A 23,557-nucleotide genomic window follows, 5' to 3' on the forward strand; every position below is an offset into this window, starting at 1 on the left:
GTCTTAATATTAAAAAAGTACCTGCCCTTATCCCCATTATGCAAAAATCTCTGACTATTTGTAGCTTGGAGATAGTTAATGATGAATGAATGTTTATTAATAATCAAATATGACAAATATGTTGAATAAACAAACTAATAAAGAGCTGTAGTGAAGCGGGGCTGAGTGGGATCTGTCTCTCCCATAAACTGCTGATGGGAGCAGCTCTCAATTTATTCCAGTGCGTTGTGAGAGCCGACTGTCAGACATGAATTCATGTAGTGTTGTTCTACATAATTGCATGAAAAAAATTCACATCTGTAGCTACATTTTCATCTATAAACTCCTAAAAGTAGCGTTGAATTGGCCAGATCCTAGCATCAAAGCTTTATTAAACAACAGAGAATTTAATATGTAAGGCACATCACTTAACATTACACAAGCATCTGCTGTTCTAAAGGGTGGATAATATGTGGTACTGTAACACTTTGCGGCTGCTGAAAACACTGTGCCCAGTCCGGTCCGATTGGTATGTATGAGACGCAGCTGTGTGAACACTGAGTCAGTCTCAATAACACCAGTGCTGGTCTCTGGGACACCATGACCGACTGCTGGCATTATTCTGACCGCCCCAGTAACAGGTGATGTCATCCATTTTAAAAGTCAACTTGAAACTTGTCCCCATTTAATCACATTTTTTTTAAGACTTGAGTGCTTCTCTCTTAATTTAAAAACATCAACAAATTTGTGAATCCTGGGATAATAAAACGGTGCGAAAATTCCCGACCTGTCATAGTCGCCGTTGCAGAGAGCTCTGACGGGGATGGTGAAGGGCTGCCACACCGGATTCAGCGTGTTCTTGATCACCTCCGTCTTGTGGCAGATGGTGAACCTGCCAAAAGAAAATGAGATATGAGGCGATAAAAAGAGCATGCAGATAACTGTGGGCAGATCATTACGACACTGTGTTAGAAAATTCTAGAGAGAAAAAAAAGGAACAATAAATCTCTGCCAAGAAACTCAGAAATTTTCGAGAAAAACAAAGAAATTTCTGAGTTTGAAAAGTCTACCTTAATCTCGAAATCTTTTAGTTTTTTCTAGGAGATTTTTGACTTTTCAAACTCAAAAAATGTCTAAAAGTTTTCAATTCTTGAATCTCAGAAATCTCCATGTTTTTTCTAGAAATGTTCTGAGATTAGTCAAAAAAGGTTTTGAGTTTTTGAGGTTTTGAGTTTTTACTTTTCAGACTTATAAATGTCCTTGTTCTTTTCTAGAAAATCTCAGAAATTATTAATTTTCTGGTAGAAATAAACTTTGTTGTTTCCCAACTAGTGGCCCTAATAATTCATCGTAGTTAATTCTACCTCCTGTATTTTTCTCTGTAATTCGACACAAAGCTTTCAAGGCAACTGTGAAGGTTTTTGCATAAGTACTTTTATGAAACAGAACAATTGCAGATGAATATTTATTGCTGCAAACATCTCTAAAAGGCACATCTGTGGAAGAAAGTAAAAACCTGAGAAAAAGATGGTAAAAACTGCATTAGAAGACACAGGCAGCTGAGTTAATTTATGTTCAAAAAGTAAATGTGGTAATTGGTGTCACTGAATGGATGCTTGGTATGTAAAATCTCCTGGTGCATTCCCAACACATCTCTGTTATTTTTTAAGCCTGGACTGCGCAGCACCAGTGACTGCTGAGGTTCACTGCTTCCATCAGCGTTGGCTATTAGTAATGGTGGTACTTTGGGATAATTGCCTGAAAAGATTTCTCTATGCAGCCTTATCCTGTGATCCCTAAAGTTGAAAGAGCCTCAGCTTTTTCAGTTAATAATGCGGAACTGAACATGATTGACTGGATGCATTTAGAGATACTCAACATAAAATACTCAATGAGGTTTTTCAACGTTGGACAGCTGTGGATACACAGTCGGTAAGATCAGTTTTAAACACATCAGGTTTTTCTGAGTAAACATCATTTTACTATTTTTATTGATGTGAAATTTACACCATCTGTCAGTAGCAGCATATGTGATAATAAGCACACTAACTGATTAGTTTGTAAATTAAGACATGTGCAATAAAGTGGAATGATATGGGCAATAGGTACTGAAGAGATGAGGAAAAACATGTAAAAGCAAAGTACCAAGATGCTATTTGTCAGTATTCAAAAAGCTTCCGGTTGCTGCGTAAAATCAATAGATGGTTTAATATTATCTTTATAAAAAGCTTTCCTATTATCAAAGTTTTGCTCAGAGTGGTGCTACAGGTAAAAGCAAAGAGACCTTCACAAAAAACACTCAGTGTTGCAAAGAACACTAATGGCATTACATCTGCATTTCTAAACCTCTGAATGTGAGAGCTGTTGGGTTCACAGAGAAAAGCACAAAGTTTCACCAAATACCAGCCACAGACAGGTATATGCATTGAGGTTGTTTTACAGAGTAAAAACAACAATAAAAACAGTTACCCAAAAGACAACAATATTAATATTTAGTTACCAAGTTCAATATGTAGTTTACAAACCAACTATTAGGGTGATTCTCCAAATTTGGTGCCTTTTGTGCATGGAAATGACAACATTGAAGTCTCTTCCTGCTCACACTGTAAAGAGATTTTTAAGTGTTAGGAAAGTGTCTTACCTATATTTGGTTATTTTCTTACCCAAATGTCGTCATCGCCAAGCTCAACCTTTCAACCCGGTTATGCACTTAATTATTTATTGTTGTTTGGGGAAAAAGTAAAGGATGGTCTTTGAAACGCATATTAATTTATTGTTTTCATCATATCATAATGTTGCTCCATACCCTAGCTGATGTGAACTCACGGCAACTTTTAGTGAAAATCTTCAACCCAAAAATGGTGGTTTTATTACGGGGTTGAATGTTGGACTGTTGTAAAGCTGTTCAACCCCGTAATGGTCTGGTCAACTTTTACACTGGGTTCAACCCCGTAACGGTCTGGTCAACTTTTACACTGGGTTCAACCCTGTAACGTGTCCAATCTGAACCATCCATCCATTCCATTGTTCAAACTTTAAAAGTAAAAGAGGCCCGTCCAGCCACCTTGATGTGTCATACTCACGTTCCGTCTTCATTACTGCGGTAAAACACCAGGAAGGGGTCAGACTTTCCAAAAAAGTCTTTCTTATCCAGCTTGTTGGCACACAGCTGCATCGTAGCGATATCCTGACGGAGAAGACAAGCGGGATTTCAACATAATGGTTCTGATGCAAGTTTTTTTCGAACAGGGCAACCTCTTCTCCTAAGGCAGACATTTTCTGTCAACTAGTACAGAAACTTGGTGCAAGACTTTGGAAGAATAGGTTTGGTTTGATTGGCAGAAAAAAAGAAAAAAGTTATCCATTGTGATTTATCCAAAACATTAAGAAGGATCACTATGAATAGTTTGGTAAGTTTTGCATAAGGATTACACAATTTATTAGGGAGGAAAATAAATGTATGCACTATAGTGAAGGAAGCAGAGATGGATCGCTTCATACATATGTATGAGTGGCTATGGCTGTTAATGAGGAGCTGTGTTTTTCCTGCTTCTGCGCAGAGATGCCTGGGACAACCGAGGCAGGCAGGCAGGAAGGAAGGAATTAAAGATAGACAGATAAATAATTAGACCTTTTAGTTGATTTCTCCTGAGGGAGAGCATCTTGGGAAAACCCTAAGCTGCAACTGACAGCAATTGGATCTTGTTAGGGAGCAAAAATCTCCCAGAGTAGCAATGGTAAACACGACTAAGATAAGCCAGTTTATATAATGATCTCATGAGCACACATGTGCATGCGAAAATTCTCCCAAGCATCTGATCGGCTGGTTGTGGAGTTAATACATAAGTGTGTCAGGGGGCTTTGGAGGGGGTACTATGAAATTGGAGGGGAATTTTGCTTCGAGGCAGAAAACCGTCTTGACAGTTTATCGGAACCTGTTTACAGGAATGTGGAGCGCTCTCGCTAATGAAATGTGATCTGTTTAACCTTGGATGGGGTAGGAGGAAGTGGTGTGTGTAGACACATTTTTGGGGGCATGGAGGACAAGTGAGGAGGAAAAGGGCAGCTTGTGAAAATGCAGAATTGATGTAAAGTTTATACAACGTTACAAACATGTGAGGCACTGTTAAAATGGGTTTTTAAATCCAGAAAATGCTCCTGTTGTCCTCGGGTCAAAATGACTGAGATTTGTATGTTTTTTCCCTATACACAGAAAATGAGGACAACAGGAGGGTTATGCCCCTCACAATACACTCTTTTTCTGAAAGAAAAAAACAATTTTCAGAAGAGCTCTTTTTTTTTGTCCGGAGCGAAAAAAAGGGCATGGGCCCTCCTACAGTCTGTCTGTGTACAGCCCTGGTAGAAAGTCTGGGGAGTTTTGCAATAAAACATTTTCTTGCCATGTTTATATGTACTGGGATTTGTTGCTGCGTGTGTACACAGACAAAGGCAAACTGCTACAGCAACTTCATAAATATTGCAATAAAAATGTAGAATATTCAGTCTGGATTTGGGTATGTTGATGAGTGCGTGCACGTGTGTGTGCATGCGTGTGTGCGTGTGTACTGACCCTGCAGTTACTGAGCTCCTCCGCTGCCAAGATTATGACTCCACACTTCTTCCCTGGTATCCCACTGAGATCATAAAGAGAAAGAGACAGAGAGATGCAGTAACTGTATCGAGGCGTGAATAATAAAAATGGAAAGCAGATGTCATTCATAGCTAAAAGCTGTTATTGTGCCAGCAGACAGCCCGGCAAGCAGTTACTTGTTTCCCAGAAAAAATTCACAGAGGGACTCACACTTGCTCTCTAATGGGCGAGTCAATTCTAAAAATGGACTACAAGTGGAAATTAGACGACATACCTAACGACATGCAACACAAAAATACACAAATGACACCAAAATATACACACTTTGTTAAGATCGTTTTTGTCAACGACATTAAATTTGGACAAAATGTTTTGTTTTTTACTTTAGTTAGGGTTAGAAAAATGATTTATCTTTGTTAATACAAAAAAATGAATAAATAATTTAAAATGTTTTTTATTACTGTGTTTTCATACAAAATTGCTTCCCCACTGTATAAACTGGGATAAATGCTTATGGTATTAAAACAATGGCTTACTAGAATATTGGACCATTCAAATACCCTGTGAGATTTTTGGGACTGAGATCTGTGGCTTTTTGAGTCCAAAATAAGAAATGTGTTGCCCTTGAGCTACTTTGGTAATAACTTGACAGTTTGTTTACGTTTGTTGCTCATTTGGAAAACGTGTCGGTGCTCGAGCTTTAACATTTCCAGCTGTTTTCATGAGATGCTGCTGTAATATTTTCACAGAATTCTGTTGTATGTGACCTGTTGTATGTCGCCATTGATTTAAAGGCATTTATTTTCTTACATTTTTATATTAAAAGAATCCAGGGCCGGGAATTCAGAACTTTAATTTTGAATAATTACACAGATTTTATCGTTTTAAAATTTGTAAACACAATTAATTGTACTTATACGCACCAATGCAAAGATTCCGGCTGGAACTTCTGTATTGCTGGGTTTCTGGTACACCCACAAATATGACACACCACAGTAATTGGCCTTTTGGCTCACAAGAAGATAATTTTTGCTGATGGGCCGCCGGAAAAGACCGTTGTGTTCAAGTTATGCTAAAAGACGTTAGCCTAAAATCGGATTTCAATGTTAAACATGTAGCAGCAGAACATTTGCATGCTAACATCCACGGTCCACATTTCTAAAAAAAATGTCATGAATGATCATGAACACTTATTGGATAGAAGAGCATTTTAATACATTTGATGGCTGAATAACCTAATTAACATTAAAAACAAATATTTTTGTTGTTTAGCTCATATGTCTGTCTTTTCAATAATCTACTCATAAAAGGGGTTTTTGAAATGAAATTATTGCTTATTTTGTCAACGTATAGTTTTCGATGACAATGAGATTTAATAAAGTTAATAAATTACCTTTATTTAAAATGTAATCAAGTCACACCACTATCAAAACACAAAGAACAGCTACACTGTCGGCCCCCACTCACGAGGGGATTTGAGTGTCATCAAATGGCAAATAAAGGAAATATTTTAGAAATTCAACCAGATTGAAATTTCTGATGAGCCTCATCAGGACATTAATCCCGAACATGTGTTTCTGATTAAATAAAGCAACATCATGGCAGAAAAATAGGTTATCTGATAAATAAGTGTAAATGTGATATTTCAAAAAATGCAAATAAGTCATCTTTGCATAAGCGGAGCATATTCATGGTGGTGGACCGTGTTTTGCATTTGTTTTCTGAGCAGAATGAGTCACACACAAAAATAAAAATGTGTTCGCTCAGGTGTGTGCAAACATGCATGCGTTCTTTGCATAATAAGGTATATATTTAGTTTCTAGCAAGTGTTCTAAGATTGCGATTGTTTCTTTGCCTTTTCTTGTGTGTTTTTGTTTCGGTCCTATTTAAAATGACATCGAATGTGAAGCCTCGAGATCAAAAAGAATGCAGTGAAAGTACAAGGTGAGTGATCTGTAAAAAGAGCACTGCACAAAAACACAACACCATCTACGAAAACAGAAACGGTGCACGCCTTAAGAACGGGCGGGAGGTGCAGCAGCAGCCGGGGAGCGAGGGAGGCGAAATGAGAGGATAATTTCAAAGACACCAGGGCAAAAGAGGGCCAAGTCTGAGTGCTGCTTCATTATCTTTTTTTTTTAAAGAGTTGGAGAAGGAGAAATAAGTGCAGGATGAATGAAGACAGAAAAAGAGGCTGAGGTAGAAAAAAAACAAGGGAATAAAAGATAATAATCCTATGAGATATTTTCAACTCTGACTCGCCTTCACAGTAATTTGTGCTGGGTGACTGTTTCAGCCTCTCGCCAAAATGAGCAAGTTATCTGTCAGCCGGATGCTGTAAGGAAGCACAGTTGGTCCGAAAGACAATGTCTGATTAAAATGTTCCACTTTGAGGAGAAAACTAAAGGGCTTTTGCAACCGTTTCACAGACTATCCTGCATTTTTATCATGTTCACTTGAAATCTTAAACAGATCTAGCAAACCAAAGAGAGAAAGTGGACCTGATCCATTCATCTCAAGTTGGGAGCAACAAGCCGGACCGTACTGGTCAGCTTCCTGGTTAGACTGCTCCCAGAGTGGTCATTCATTTGGTGTTACTCCACTGTTGTCTTTGTAAACAAGCTAACTCAAGATGCAGTACCTCCAAAAAATACATATTTATAAGTGACTGTTTCCACTGAGCATGAAATTGCAAAAAGTGTAATTCAAAAATAAATATGCTTAATTCTGGGGTATGTAGCTCATGTAACTTTCATTAAAAAACGTTTTTTTACTAATTTGTTAAATCTATCACTATCTCATGACAGTATGAGGCAGTCAGAGCCAGGAGGAAGGTTTTAGTGCTGTCAATCAGGCTAGTGTACGCCTATTTATGCTAATGGCGGAGAAACAACTTACCGTTGCAGGAAAACCGTTTAGCCGCCATCATCGGAGGCTATCCTAACTAGCTTTAGCATTCATGACAGGCTCACCTGACGGGAAGAAGCTGTAGCCTAGTAGAGGGTTTATCATGCCTGCACACAAACATGACTGACAGCGCCAAGACCCTCCTCCTGGCTGTGATTGGTTGTGTCGGACAGATCAGAGTAAGGCAGAGGAATTAGATACTTTTCACAGATTATCTGTCTCATACCAAACCATTAGAACATGGTGAACGTTTTAAAAATATGTAAAAAAATATTTGTTTTTATAAAAGTGACATATATCCAGTTTTCATGAAAACAAACCAACTTCGAAAATAAATTTTTTCTTCAAAGGTTTTGGCATTAGGATGGGGTGACTCTTTAGCCGTATCATAATTAGTGTATTTTTGCAAAACTGCAATAGAAACGTTCTTGAAGTCACGATAAATGTCAAGAAAATCCAAACAATGTGGGAAATAGTTTGTGATCGCTTGAGTTCCAGAGAGAGAGAACGACTAAAAAAGGTTAAGCGATCAATTTGTGATCACTCCAAAATAAGTGTGAGAAACATTAGACAGATTTTTGAAAGATTTAAAACTGATAAAAATGTAAAAGTACTATTCTAAATAGGAATTATTATTGAAACGTAACTGTAATTAAAATAAAGTTTTATGAGCTTTAAATCAGGTTCTAATGTTATTCCATTGTCAAAAACATATCTGGAGTGTTACTTTGATTCTTTCATGCATGTTTGAAACATGCATGAAAGTAGACACTAGCCTCATTGGACTACGCACAGCTAGCTCTACCAGCGGACTCACAGCATCAAAAGTCGACTTTGTTTTTTGGAAAGAGTTGAATCCACAGCTCTTCTATAAAATCGCTGACTACAATTTTCCGAAAACACCTCATATATGAAAATGCTCCCAATTATAAGGGGCTTTTCACTCAAACGCCTGAATAAGATGGCAACATGGACCCTATGGACCCCTGTGGGCCCCTATGGACCCCTGTGGGCTCCTAGGGACCCTTATGGACTCCTATGGATCCCGATGCCATTATGGAGAAGGCTGGTTTGCGTCACTAGATGTACTTCAGGTTGCCTTTTGATGATTAATGACTTCCATCAGAATAACAGATTATCTTACAGGTTTGATCTAAAAAATAAGATAATGTTTATGTTACAAAAATGAGAAGTTTCTTAGACTAGATCCAATTTCAATGTTTGGCATCGCTCTGAGAAATAAGGATGATGTACAATGGCAATCAGCGTCTTTCAATGATGGGGATGCTTGTTGATTTTTAGCTTGACATTGTTTTCTGCATCACTGTTCTGACACCAGAATAACAAGATATATTTTCTAAAAAAAACAAGCTTCTTGACTTAGAAATACTGACCATTATCAAAAAATATATATAACTTATGTTTATATACCAATTAAATAAATGGAACAATTTTTAAAATTGAACCTTGTTTCTATCAGTTACAGTATATTTTGAATGTTTGTGTTTTCCACTTAACTTTGCTATCGTTCTCTTACAGTCGCAACTATACGCATTTCATTTTGTTTGTTAATATACTAGCTAAAATTATTAATGTTAACTCCATTTGTTTTAGTTGTAATTATGCAATTCATAAAGTATATTAAAAATATTTGTCTACTCAATATTTTTGAGTAACAAATTGTCACAAATTTTAAGTGAAAGTTAGTTCACTTAAAATTTAGTTAGTTGGGCTCAAAATGCATTATTGTTTCTTTCAGAAAATCTTAATTTGAAGACATCATAATCTTTCACAGTCAACATATTTCTAAAGAGAATATTGGCATGACATTTTCAGCAGCTGTTGGTAACAACACGAGTAATCCATACGTGGAAAGAAAGCAAAACAAGTTCAGAAATTAAATTAAGTTATGTGTAATAATGTGAAATGTGACACTGTCCAATGCCTGGTGAAAATTCCATGGCCAGTATCACCTCTAGAAAATATTTATTGTGAATGTATTATTTATTTATTAAGATATATTTTGTATTATATTAAGATTAAAAGCTGAGCTCACTTTCAAAGTAGGAGTTAACATTTTTCATAAAAATAGGAATTTTCTGTCACAGTCTGTCACAAAAGCATGAAAGATTTCCTCTAGGAATAGTTTGAGTGTTTTAGGACAAACTTTTAATTTTTCATGAATTTTCAAAGGCATTTTTTTTCCCCACCACAATTCGGTTTAACATACGAAGCAACTGCACAATAACACTCACACCAAAAGATAACAAACCAACTTGACTGGTTTATATTATTGAGAAGCAAGAATACATGATGACAGGAGATGAAAGCCCATGCAGAGGAGAACTGACTTAAGGTTACAGAGGAAGAGGGAGAGTGTTGTGTTAGCTATTCACACCTCGCCTCCTAAATCCTTAGCCTTGCATGACGCACTTTTCAAATCGATGGATTCTCTCACTCACGCTGACTCCCAGCTGTAGCAGGCAGCAACAGTGAGAGAATTATTTATGAATTTACCTGCTCAGTGTTTCCAGCTGCACACCCGCCAGCCAGCCCACCGGATACACACACACACGCGCACACCCCCACGCACGCACGCACACACACACAAACACACGCACCCCCCTCACCCCCACAACACACACACACACACACACACACACACACACACACACACACACACACACACACACCCACGCCCACACACACGCGCACACACACCCTGCCTGGACTCTGGAGTATCCATCTGAGCCCTCATGGCTTCATAACTGTAGAATAATAATGACATAGCTGTTCTCCTGCTTGACTTTAAGAGTATTTTTGCCCGTTTTCTCTCATATAATGGCAAGTTTATGATATATTTGGTTTGATGAGGGAAAAACAGTATAGCATAATGTAAAGCTCAAAAAAGTTGATTTTACATAACACTATGTTTTAAAATAAGATGAAAAGTTTTTCACATAAATAAGGTTTATATGAAATATTTCATATGCTGTAAACAACTAGAGGAAAACAAACCAAAGCTGACACTGGATGCCAACAGTGTAACCTAGAGCACAATAGATGCTTAATAAATGACTAGTTAACATCATGGATTCCTTTACAGTGACATCAAATGTATTTTGATATCACTGATATCATTAACTTTTAAGGCATTGTTTGGATTAATAGCATCAAAGCAGAATATTCACAACAGATTTTTGTCCAACAGTATTTTACTCAGACATTCCACCTTAGCTTTTAACCAATATGTAGGGTTATCATTTTATAAATTAATCAATTAAAAACATATTCCAGAGTGGTTAATTAACAAGTTTTTAACATAATTACCCACTCATTAAATACAAATGCAATATTGGTTTTACTTATAAATAATAAAACTGATGACATATTAATTTGTTTACCAAGAATAAGTGTCACTTTTCTTGCTAATATAACTGACGATGTATTCAGGGAATTTTCTGCAGCTACACAAACCACAGTACAGTCCAGCATTCTGGACTTTTGTTGACCACACTCCCAATACGTTAGCATTAGCTTACAATGTCTGTAAGGTTCTCTCTCAGCAAAGATCCTAAGCAAAATGAGACTCTTGTTTTTGAGGATGTTTTGTAGCTGTATGTGAAAAATTATTCCATTAGAAAAAAGGAGGAGGAGCTTTGAGTAAATAGGCGGAGCTTTGTGGAAAAAAGCATGAAGACACGGCTATGAGGGGTCACCTTGGGAGATTCAAGGATTCCTTAAACATGTGTGAAAGAATCAAGGCAACAATTCAGGTTTGTTTTTGATGAAAGAATAACATAAAGCTATTTGGAAGACGTAAAGCTCAAAAAAGTCAATTGTACATAATAGTGCCCCTTTAAAGAGAAGATTACTTTTACATTTCCCTGGACATCCACACTTTAGAAGATTATCAACCATTTAAATGTTTTCCACGATGATAGTCTTTATTACTATATAATAAAGGAGTTTGTTGTTTGGAAAAGACCTCATGACCCTTCCCAGGTTGATGTTTTGAGAACAGCTGTTTTCTGTCTTTGTAATGCAAACTTGTTGCAGAAAATATGCTGTACCTGAAGATTCATTGGTTATGACAATAAATGCAGTCCATATTGCCTGTCACAAGTCCACAGCTTTCCTTGATTCCAATCACAAGACAAAAACCTTCTGCAAATATAAGGAAGTACAGTCCACAGAAGTTTTGACAACTAATCAAGCAAAAGCACAAAATAAGGACCAACATATATTTTCATGGGCTGAAACACAAGCTGCAGACTTTTCTGATCATTTTAATCCATCAGTGTTTAAAAGTTTATCCTTTATCCCGGAAGGACATCAGAAATTTTAGAACACTGCTGCTTCTACTCCAACACAACACTACACTATACAGCTTTTTATTTCAGTAATTTTGTCAGTGCAGCTACATTTTGCAGGAAGACAAGCACCACAAAGCGACAAATCCAGAAAAGTAGCTGCACTTCTGCGTGTCTGCCTGCTGAAGGTTGAAGCTGATGGGAGTATCAGGCTCTTCGCTGGAGGATTTTTTGCGTCCCATTTTTGGCTGATGAGTGAGTTCAAGGCCAATTGTGATTTCCAAAGCAGAAATTGTCTGTGTTTTAAACATTTACTCAATCCCCTTTACCTCTGCTTCAGAGGGTGCTGAACAGATCTCTGCCGCAGAAAACATCTCACTGTTGAGAGAAGCTCCAGGTACAGCATGTGGGCGTTATTTTCACAATTTGGAAACTACAGTTTTCTGTAGTAAACTACTGCTCACAAGTAAAAATCTCTTTAAAAGAGTTGTATTGTACTGCATTTCACATAGTAGTTTGATTAAAATGCACACCACATTTTTTGTTTCTCTTCACAAAAGCAGACTGTTCGTATACATTACAAAATGACAGTTGAATGCAAGTTGAGGTCTGAGGATATGGAAAATATAAAGAATAAAATGTCAACAGTAGTGGTGGGCACCGCCAGCTAAAAAGTTAGCTGCACTAACTTTAAAAGGAGACAAATTATGCATATTAGTAACTTCCGCTAACATTAAAATGCCAGCCATATCAACATGGTATTTAGCGGAAGCTAATGCTAAAGCAATAAATTAAATTATGTGAATTTCTGCATGTATTTGTTTAATAAACACCTTTGCTTTTTTGTGTAAGTTTTGTTTCTTGTGTGTGCCACATCTGTCTGTTTGTTGTATACCTGCCACTTTCTCAATAAAGTTTTTTTTTTAAAAGAGAGAGTGAGAAGAGGAAACAGAAATGCCTCACCCACTTTAAAATAACAGCATAAATTTAAACATTGAACTACTTGTAGAACTCTTAACACTCAATAACCAAAACCTCAACACAGATGTTAAACTTTTTTCAACTGGAAGTTTATACAAACAGCCATGTATAATAATTTAGGGGAAGCAAAGTGCACTAAATGTGCTAAACAAAAAAATTAGCTATTAGTAGATTAGTGGAAATATGCCCACCACTAGCCAACAGTAATTTAAAAATCTGTGAACAAAAATAGATAAATGTCTGGTTTCTCTAGTGTAAAATAATCTTCTTTAAACTAAGAATCATTTGCTGTTTCAACAAGTGCTTCTGGTGATGGATAAATGTTGTCACTGCTTATGGCAGAGAACTAAATTAGCAAAATACACAAACAAATCCTTGATTAACCCTCCTTCAATTTCCAAAACTACACAAAGAAACACTTGTAAAAGTGCACACAGGGTCAGTGCGATTCTTCCAAACTGCGCACAAGTAAAAAATTTGCGGGGTCTAAATGGCCGTGTGTCTTAGGAATAGCTAATGTCTCTCAGTTGAAAGATATAAAAATCTGTTCAATGGATTTAATGGAGTTTTGAAATTGATAGAAATATAAAACTCAGTTATTCCACTATTTTCTCAATATTTTCACATCAACATACATAAATCCTCCCTGAGGATAGCACTTGTTATGCATGAAGCTAGACAGGCCCACCTATAGTAATAACAAGATTCATAACAGGGTCACAAAAATGTTCACACATTTATCATCAGGTCTAAAGTTTCGCATTCGTTCCAACAGAAGAGCAGCAGAAAAGAAGAGTTTTGTCTGTGTGCTTGTCATGACAGAGCTGGCCAGATGAGTTGTGAACTACAGGGCCAGATGGCAGGTGACGGTACTGGAGGACGAGGACCACAGGGGACAGATGGTGACATGGAAATGTGTTCACAGGTGTGCCACAATATTAGGAGACAGATTTAACAGAGTTTCATAGTCTCAGATCTTAAATTTAAGCCGACTTTCTCACTGGAGTCCAGCAAATCTAGTAATAACTTAAAATTGACAACATTGGAAAAAACAGAGGCTCAATCAGTTCTGGAGACAAGCTCAGCAAATAATATGTTCACAGCAGATTATTAAAGAATAGTGGTAAATGAATTATCTTGCAAAAGGAAAGATGGCTGCACAATATACAACAACTATATTGTCATCGTAATACCAGAGTGTGCAATAATCATATCGCAAAGTATTGTCTTGAGTGGCATATTTGTTGGATAGTAAATTTAACTGCTGTTAACTTGCATTTTGCATGGTAACGTTATGTTTAGTCAGTTGGAGAAAGTCTCAAGGCAGTGGATGCTCCCACCAGACAAAAAAAACAGTCTTTAACTTCAAAGTAAGAGCAATAAACAAAGACAAAACCAGGCTATGTTGATAAGGTAATCTCCTTCTTGGTCCTTTGTACCAAGTCCAGGTTTTACCAAACTTCATCATCTGTACAACCTTTCTGCCTACCAACATTGTCACCGTTCAACCTGCTTCAAGCCTCCATCGCTCTTTGATTCAACCTTTCCTCTGTCCTCTCCACTCAACCTGCTCCAAGTTCATTCACCTCTGGCAACAACAAACCCCCACACAGACCAAACTCCCCGATTCCTCTCATTCCTACTGACGGATTTTAGTGCTTCATAGCCTCATCTCTCATCTCCTGCTTTCAAATTCATATATATAAACTTATGATTCATCTGTTATTACTCCCAGTGTTCTGTCAAGATTAAGATCTACACATTAAGGTTTATTTAACCACGATTTAAATCTCCCCTTGTTCTGCCAAGTTATCTTGCATGGGGGTCAGAAGCTCACCTACAACTATGATCGAAAGACAACAGCGCAAAATAATTGAGAAATAAAAGGCAACTGCCTTTTAGCAGTTGCCCATAATAATAGGTTAGACTAATGCTGTTTATAACTGGATAGCACTTTGCCAGGAAACAATATCTTCTTTCTTACCAAGCAAAAGCCCATTGATACCCAGGATTAAAGCATGAAACCTTATGATCACAACTTTCTCTCATATTTAGTGATTTTCAGACAAATATTACGAACAAAGTGTATCATAGCTTATGCTTTACATCGCATTAATGAGAAAGCCAATGCAGTTTTATAAGAAAGATCAAAAGACAAAAGAGGTTGAGGTTTTTATCATCATGAAAGGCTCAAGCAGGCGCAATCCACTCAGGAATTATTAAACTAACTCTAACCAACTGACAGATCAGCAATGCCATCCATGTAGAGGTTAGTAGGTTAATTAAACTGTAAGAAACATCAGCTTGCATTGATTTACAAAGCTGGTATCTTACCGATACTAAAAGAACAAAGCATGAAAAAGGTATTTCATTAAAACCGACAACATTCATTTGATTTCCTGGCATGGGATACAATTTAAGGTGAATTGAAAAAAGATCAACACCCTCATGTTCCAAGCACAAATTTTGTCTTGTTTGGGATTTTATGTGATAAACCAGCTTACAGTGGAACACAATTGTGAAGTGGAGCAGAAATGATGTGTAGTATTACATTTTGTTTGTATAAATGAAAAAACTGAAAACTGCCCAATGCTTCTTTTTTTTTTAATTCAAACTTCTTTAACTGCTTACATCTAAATAGAATCCATCTAATGTTTATAACAAAATATTCCCATGCAGGATCATGGGGGAGTTGGTGCCTACCTGTAGTGGTCATTGGGCGAGATACAGGGTACACCAACCCGCCAAGAAACACAAAAACTATCATACACAGGCACATTCATGTCTAAGGGTAATTTTGAGAGACTAATTAACCTAACAGTTGTGTTTTTGTACTGCTAGAGGAAGTCGGAGTACCCAGCAAGACTCTATAAGGGAGAACATGCTAACATACAGAAAGACACCAGGGTGGCATTTGAATCTCCTATGGCAGCCATTCAGGGCTCCCTTAACACCTGCTCATACAAAGCGCTGCTTATTTACCCAAATCAGAGCTGCAGTCTTCAGCCGAGCTCCACAGAGCACCTCCCCCACACAGATCCTCTAGACTAGCAATAGCAATTAGTAACCACCTAGTGGAACGGGGTGTCTCCTGAGCTCATCATAGGAACTACAACACTCCTAAGAACGATTCCAAACAGCATCAATGGTCGACATAAAGAAACGCTGTTGTGATGATGTGCTTTGTCAGAACAAGTAGGAGGTTCTTAAAGAGACAGAAGCAAATTTCAATACGTCAGATACAGCTATGCAAAGTCAAATTTATTTGAGGTTGTTTTTAATATGTATGAAATCACCATGAAATACATTGAAGTTTCTACTTGTTACATAACACAATTAAAAAATAAAAACTTTTCCGAGGCACTGTGGTAAGATAGACCTTTTGAATAAACCAAACTGTTGCATCAATCTGAAAAATCTATTGCTTCCTCATCAGAGCATCAGGCAACTCTGTGTGCAACTTATCAGTCATGGCAGCAAAACAGTCGCTTCCGTCTGCCCAGTGTTTTTTGCGACCGCTCACAGAGCAGAAAATGTGTTATTCTGTCTGGCTGACAGTCTTTTCATTCATTACGGGTTGTTTTTGTTCTATTTTTACCCACTGGCCTTTGTCTGTGGCTCGCGTTCATGAGCAGAGGGCATCCTACTAACTGCCCTCAATCACACCTTGGCCTCCAACACCCGGTGCCAACGTGTTAACCGCCGTCTTGCAGCGGAAACCCAGAAAAACACGACTTCTTGCCATCCCAAACACAACAGGCGATGCTTTAAGAGTCCACATCATCAATCTAGATGTGGAAACCTGGCAGTGGGCGGGACTGTTAATAGATGGGCCTCATTTTTTCATCCCTGATTGCATTAAGGAATGATTGATTAGTCTGGGTTTTTTTCTTTTTCCATTACTCATTTGTAAGGGATGATAATTGGTACATTCAAAGTTACAGCTCATGCTCAGCATTGCTGTACTTCCTAAACATGGACACATATCGATTGCATGGGTGTATTTGGTGTACCCGAGGTCAGGGGGTTTCTCTAGACAAACATTGGTTTCAAAAATACCTCCAGGATGGCTCGGCCCCTCGTTTATTTCTTTGTCATTTTATTTTTTTCACTAATGGGTGTATATTTCAGATCACTGTTACACTTTTGCCGCCTCTGCTGATAGCCTCCTTGGGTTGCCATGGCAACACACAGGTAAAATGGGGGAAAGGAGTGCTCAGTTTGCCCGTTTCTAAAACTGTTGACCTATAAAAAAACGAACACCCACCGACATGGGGAAGCTGCAGGAATTGTGTCCCAGTGTTCAGTGACGGCACAGGGAGAGAAATATCTAATAATGACTGCACGTTTGAAAGGTGTTTTTTTTTTTTTTTATAAATACTGTTCTTTTGCGTGTGTCTAATTGGTTTCTCTGCTCCTTTCAGCCTAGGCAGCAGATACAAACCTGTCTCGTGAAGTTTGTCCTCCACCAACTCTTCCTTTAGTTAAGGTATTTCTCCTCACTCTACTTCCTTCCTGCCTGATCATGCTGTCCGTCACCCAGAGACGTCCTCTCTCTGTCCCCCCTCCTCTCCTCCGTTTGCCTTCATCTCCCATCATTCCTTACTTCTCTCCCTGTGGGCTTCTGCTGCGTCTGATGTATGTGGAGAAGCAGACAGATGTCTATTCCCTGTAGGCAGCCTTCAGAGACGCTGACCATATGGCAAGAATAGTGATTGGGCTCTGCTGGTCTCTTATTGTTTCCCCCTTTTTTATTTCTAGGCTGTTATTTCTCTCGTTTTAGTTCCTGCCTTACACAGGCTGTCAGGATACAAACTGTTAAGCCTGTTTCCAGGGGTGAAAGTAGTTTTGGGGTAACTATGAAAAAAAAAAATGCGTGCTTTGGAGTTTGGAGTTTCTGTCCTGACTTTTTTTTTTTTTTTGGGAAGTGATAAAAGCTGGGTAGCTCTTGAATTGCTACAAAATAAAGCCCTCAGCCCACCGGCTGTAATGTTGACACCTTGAGATGCCATGAGACCTAAATCCTGAACATCATGGCATGGAGTGCATCCCAGTTTTCCATGTCTGGCATATAACCATTCATTTTAGCTTTTAAACTGGTTCTATTGATCCTGTGTCCAGACAGAGGGATAATCATGACCTGTTTGTTCTGAAGATCCTGCAGCTTCCACTTCTCTTCCTAACATGGCGCCTCCTCACCCTGACTCTCATACTGACAGGAAGAACCACAGAGCTCTGTTAGGTTAAAGATCATTTTCTGAAGATGGGATATTTTTCCTCCCACAGATTCCAGAGGAATCACCTCAAACCAGATGTTGGACTGGATTTTATTTCACTGTCATTTGTGAATGTTAACTTCTCATTTTCAACAGTGGAGCTATAAAGGTTGAAAAAGGTCATTTTGGAGAAAATGTCATCAACATCAAAATTTTCTCTAAATAAGAGCCAAAAAAAAATTGTTTGATAAAGAACAAACCTCTGAGACTCTGAGCCCGACAGCACCAAACTATTTTTTTATATTAGACAATTTAATTTCACATAATTATCACAGTACCATGTGTTTGTTAGATACTTAATTAAACATATTTACCGTGTTTGATGTTTGTGTAAATGACGTACAGTCACAAAGAATGAGGTAATTAGTCCAAGTTTGTCATTTATTGAAAGTTCAGAAATTACAGTGGCTGTGATGAGCCACAGCAAAGGAAAACAAAGGTAAAGAAACCTGAACAGGTGATCAACTCTAAACCACTCCTACCTTTTTACTCTCCATCTCTCTCTGTCATTTAAGCACAGCGGTTGCCATGGCAACCTCCTGCGCTCCACAAGCTGACCAGTGATTATGTTAAAAACTTAACATTCAGTCCGTTACAATATTAGGTTTTCAGGCTTGATATTTATTTTGCGATTATTAATAAGTGCTCCCTGAACACAGCTGTGGTTGATTAGTTAATTTTAAACTCCTGTTCTGCTCTTTATTTTGGTAATGGAACCGAAACGCACAGAATTGCGCAACACCTTGTTGAAACAATAATTACTGAGATTATTATTGTTGTTGAGTCATTAATTTGAACACGTTTTGTTGATTTTTTTGTTGTTCTTTAATAAAGTTACGAACGTTTTGTTAAAGAGTCAGAAGAGGACGTGCTGCTCTTTGCGAGCTGGCGGTGTTCAGTTTGTCACCTGACTCAAAACCTTCCGCAATCGACATATTGCTTTAGCAAAGCACGAACAGTTCAGAAACAATATGAAATGGGAAAAAAGTTATTTATTAACCGATCAAGTCGTATTTTAGATTGTTCTTGAAAAACGAATCAGTCCCGGCTGATTAATGGGAAGTTTGTGCATACCCACTTCTTCTCACAGCTGCACAGTGAACCCATTGATTTTTTACAGCAGACAGCTGCTCCTCTCTCTTGCAGGTACTGCGTACCCCCACTAAATCTTTTAGGGGTACGCAGTACCCTGCCGTACCCCCTTACTTTCACCCCTGCCTGTTTCTGTGGGAAAATATTTGCTCCCCTAACTAATATCTTCTCATGGACTGTTTCGTAAGAGTTACATGTTTTGGATCATTAAAAAAATCTTTTATTAAACGGAAAGAAGCTACCTAAACCAAATTGGCCCTGTGTGGAACAAGTAATTGCCTCCTTAACCTAATAACTTGTTGTGCCATCCATGGCAGCAACAACTGGCATCAAGTGCTTGCAATAACTGGTAGTGAGTGTTTAGGGTGATTCTTTTGAGGGTTTTTTTAATCGAGCCACGGTGAATTGATTTTAAGTATGAACAGCATGTTTAAGGTCATACCAAACCATCTCAATGTTTAAATACAGACTTTCATGCCACTCAAAAACCTTATTTTGTTAACTCAAATAACTCAACGTTTTTGAGTTATTTTTGAAGAGGACTTTGCTAGTAGGCTTTGAGTCGTTGTCCTGAAGCAAAACCCAAGTTTGTCCTATTTTGATGGCTGACCATTCATCTTCAGGATATTCTCAATTAATCCCAGCAAGTGTTCCTAAATATCTACACATATATAGATATTTAGGTCACTGGGTTTTTTTCAATATATGTATATATATATTTTTTTTTAAATGGGACAGAAAATAATTAAGATTAAAATGGAAAGAAAGCTATTCTGAATCCGTGATAAAAAAAATAAAAAAAATACTCTTCGCTCAGATAAAAAACAAAACAAAATAAAACTAGGTTTAGATATCGAGGCGAATGAAACTCTGATTTTACTGATCCGTCTATAGCTGTGTATCCAGTACTTATTTACAAAAATAAATTTGCTTAAGGGAAACATGGGATTTGGAAAAAACTCACTTTTTTTATATAAAGTTGGGATGAGGAGGTTTTACAGTCATATCAAAATTGATGTACTTTGCAGATCTGACACGGGTCAGAGCCGGATGTCACTACTGTTGAAACGCAAAAACTTCCTATCAAAACACCTGTTTTTTCAAAATAGGAGTGTTTCAATTAAGCAAATTTATTCTCATAATTTCAATTTGTGTGAAACACAGAATGAAGGACGGCTAGCATTCTTCTGAACTAAGAGTTTGTGGAAGACATGGCCTTGTCATGAAATGGTCAAGTCTTCGATATTGCATTTGTGTTCATTTGTCCAATCGGTATGGAGATATGAACCTTTTGTTTGTTGGACATAAATTGCAATATAATGCCGATGTGTCCCATTGATGTTGTCAGAACCAGTTATGTGACAGCACAGCCATCAGCCTCCGATCTGCCCTCATTGAGAAAGAACTTAACAAGCAAATTAAACACATTAAAATGACGAGATCGCCAAATGGGTCATTTCAATCTCTTAAGGTTTTAGTGGACTGAAAACCTACTCCAACATATCCTCTTTGTTATTTTTAAACTTTTTGAGCAATTGTATGTACTTAGAAGTGCATCTTCAAGTTTTAAACATTACCCACCAACTTCATATTATCTTCTTTCGAAACACAACTCTGTCACATTAAAGGAGGTTTGTGCATACCCACTTCTTTTGGACTCTGAAGACCTAACAAGCAGTTAAGCGGCAAGGAGCTACTTACTGCTGTCAACAGGAAAGCCAGTGCAATAACGCCAGCAGAGCAGAAATAATTTTTTGTCTGTGTTAGATCTCTGCTACTCTTTGTTGTATCACACACACAAGACTCCGACTCACATATATTCCAACATGCTCATGCTGTGTCTTCTTGCTTTAGAAATGTTTTTGTGAAGTGTAACAAAGTGGTCATGGTCTGAAGCTAAGAGGAAAATGAATGTAAACCAATGCTGTGTTAGTCTGATGTTGGTGAGAGCAGCTGAGTGTGTTGAGATGATGGTGAGGAGCTGAATCTCACTGTAGCTACCCACATTGATCTGTGAAGCTGTGTGACAACCAGAGGGGATGGAGACGGCACTGCTAGCATCGATGTCAACGCAACTGAGAATCTAATTAAATTCTAATGCTTAGCAGTGAGTGAACCTCAGTGAGAGGATTCACTAAGAACAAAAAAGAGCCACATATAGCAGAGCGGCCTGCTTTTTTTATCAGATTGAATTTTTTTGTCCATTCTTGTTTGCAAAATAGCTCAAGCTCAGCCAGACTGTGTTGAAAGTGTTGGTTAAATTTTTTTCTGATTTCTCAGGATATTTTTGAAAGATTCTACTCAACTGTACTGAGAGGTAAACTTTGAGTAGGCCATTCTAGCACATGAATATGCTTTGCTCTAAACCATTCCATTGTATGTTTGGGCTCTTAGTCCTAGAAGGTGAACCATTTTCCGAGTCTCAAGTCTTTTGCAGCCTTCCAGTATTGCCATCCATCTTTTCCCAATTCTGATCAACTTTTCAGTCCCAGTTAGCCTGGTCTTTGCCTTCCACTCCATTCCCATCTCCCTTCAGTCCTCCTTCTGGGATTTCTCCAGCTGAAATTCAACTGGGCCAGTCAGCGTACAGAAGGAGGGGTTGAAAACAATGACGTTTTTCTGCACTGTTTTAGAATAGTTTGCTTATAGTTGTAGTTTGGCAACAACAACGAAGGAAGTCAGGGAAGTCATGCAGTCCGTTTTGACCACGCTTCCAGACATTTGGAGCAAAGGAATGTTTCCTTCACAGTCACCCTTCAATATTAATTCAGACTTTAGCGATTGGTAAAATCTGATGCGATCGTTTCAAACTTCAGCACTGTCTACATGCCTACAGAAAACAACTGTTTCTCAATAGCCGAGGGTCCAGACCCTCTATCTGAAGCAAAGCGTAGAACCAGCTGCTGGTTTTACCAGGTCTGGTGTTTTGCATGCTGGCTAAAACGTTCAATTTTGATATCACAGCAGAGATCCTTCTTTTCCAGGTTTGCTGTGTAACCTCTACAACTTGGAGGAAAATGCAAACGGAACTTCTTTTGATTTTCCTTTATCAGATGCTTTCTTCTTGTCACTCTTAATTGAGCTCTAGTTGGTTTGCCTAGAACCAGACAATGCAAACTCCACCAGTTGTGAATGTGTAATCAAACTCTGATGCGAACCAAAACAGTGAACTCTGGCCCGCCTAACCATGGTTTGGTTGAAGTGAAATCTGGCGCTGCTCGAATGTTAATGCCAAGCGGACTGGAGACCACTCCAAAAACAGGAAGCAAGTTAGAGCGCAGGGCATTATGGGTAAATACAACAAATGTATATGTGAGTCTAGCATGAGAGAAATGGCTCGTGGATTTTTACCAAAGAAAAAAGAGAAATCCTACAACCACTGAAGTCTAACGCCACTCCACTTTTCTTTACATTTTGTGAAGGAGGAAGTTCCACTCATGTCTTGTTCAGAGGTTTTTATGCCATTTTCTTAAGTGGCTCTGTCTGCAGCGCCACCAGAGGAGAGGAGGGGGACAGGTTTTCCAAAGGGTTTGATTTGTTTGACACAGTGCAGTCAATTTTGGTCCCCGATTCAACCAAGTCTATTGGACTATCAGGAATAAAAACAGCCTTGCTTTGAGATTTGAGTGCATGCTGAACACATGCATAAATTACAAAGCAATGAAATATAATCAGCAGCTTGATGCATCCTTAACTTGTTTGTCCTCTTAATATCAGTTATGATGAGCAGAACGCTACACAAAGAATCTAAAACAATTTATAGTAATTGGTACGCAAAACATGCTGCAAATAACAATCTTGGTCTTTCATCAGCATGACACAATATAAAGATAACTTATTTTTACTTTGCTAATGAAGGCCATACACCTTTCCTGATTTTATTCAAATAAAAGTTGATGGAATAACTTTAAGTATGGCTTTCTATCCCCTGGTTTTAACAATATGTAGGCAACATTAGAGTCTGAGTCAGTGACAGAGGCCGTCTCCACTCTGACAGCACCAAAACTCTGGTCAGCCGCCTGCCTGAGCAGAAGGCAGTAACACTGAGTTCCTTCGATGAGGCTATGTATAGTTCCAGAGTTTCCACACTGATTTAGAGTGATCCCTCCATTATATGATGTCTGAAATAAAATGAGCATTTAAGCTTTTATGCTGAAAATTGCTTCTCTACATGTAGCCTAAACAAGGCAGAGCTTTTCCTCCTTCCTCTGACTGTATGTTACAGGTCTAGTTAGGTTTGCACTTGTGCTGGATGATTGAACATTGCTCTGAGACTGTGAGATTTCTAAATCTTGGGATTCTGCTATAAACTTCTCCTCAACTTTCTCCCTGACTTGCCTGCTGTGGTCCTTAGTCCTTCTAATACAGTTTGCTCACTAATGTTCATGAATAAAACACTTCACAGTTTTCAGATGTTT

General features: G+C 38.1%; 1 protein-coding gene across 1 annotated transcript in view; it reads right to left on the bottom strand.

Moving 5' to 3' along the window:
• LOC103466873 (copine-9) overlaps positions 1-23,557 on the bottom strand; it is a 101,429-nt gene that overhangs the window by 40,466 nt on the left and 37,406 nt on the right. The window contains exons 7-9 of the mRNA XM_008412761.3: positions 4,550-4,613; positions 3,063-3,166; positions 767-871 (exon numbers count right to left, since the gene is read on the bottom strand). Coding sequence (XP_008410983.1) covers positions 767-871; positions 3,063-3,166; positions 4,550-4,613 — 273 coding nt within the window. The remainder of the gene's footprint in view (positions 1-766; positions 872-3,062; positions 3,167-4,549; positions 4,614-23,557) is intronic.

The sequence above is a fragment of the Poecilia reticulata genome, chromosome 7 (assembly GCF_904066995.2).
Source record: "Poecilia reticulata chromosome 7, P_reticulata-male-v2, whole genome shotgun sequence".
In the NCBI taxonomy this organism is placed as follows: Eukaryota; Metazoa; Chordata; class Actinopteri; order Cyprinodontiformes; family Poeciliidae; genus Poecilia; species Poecilia reticulata.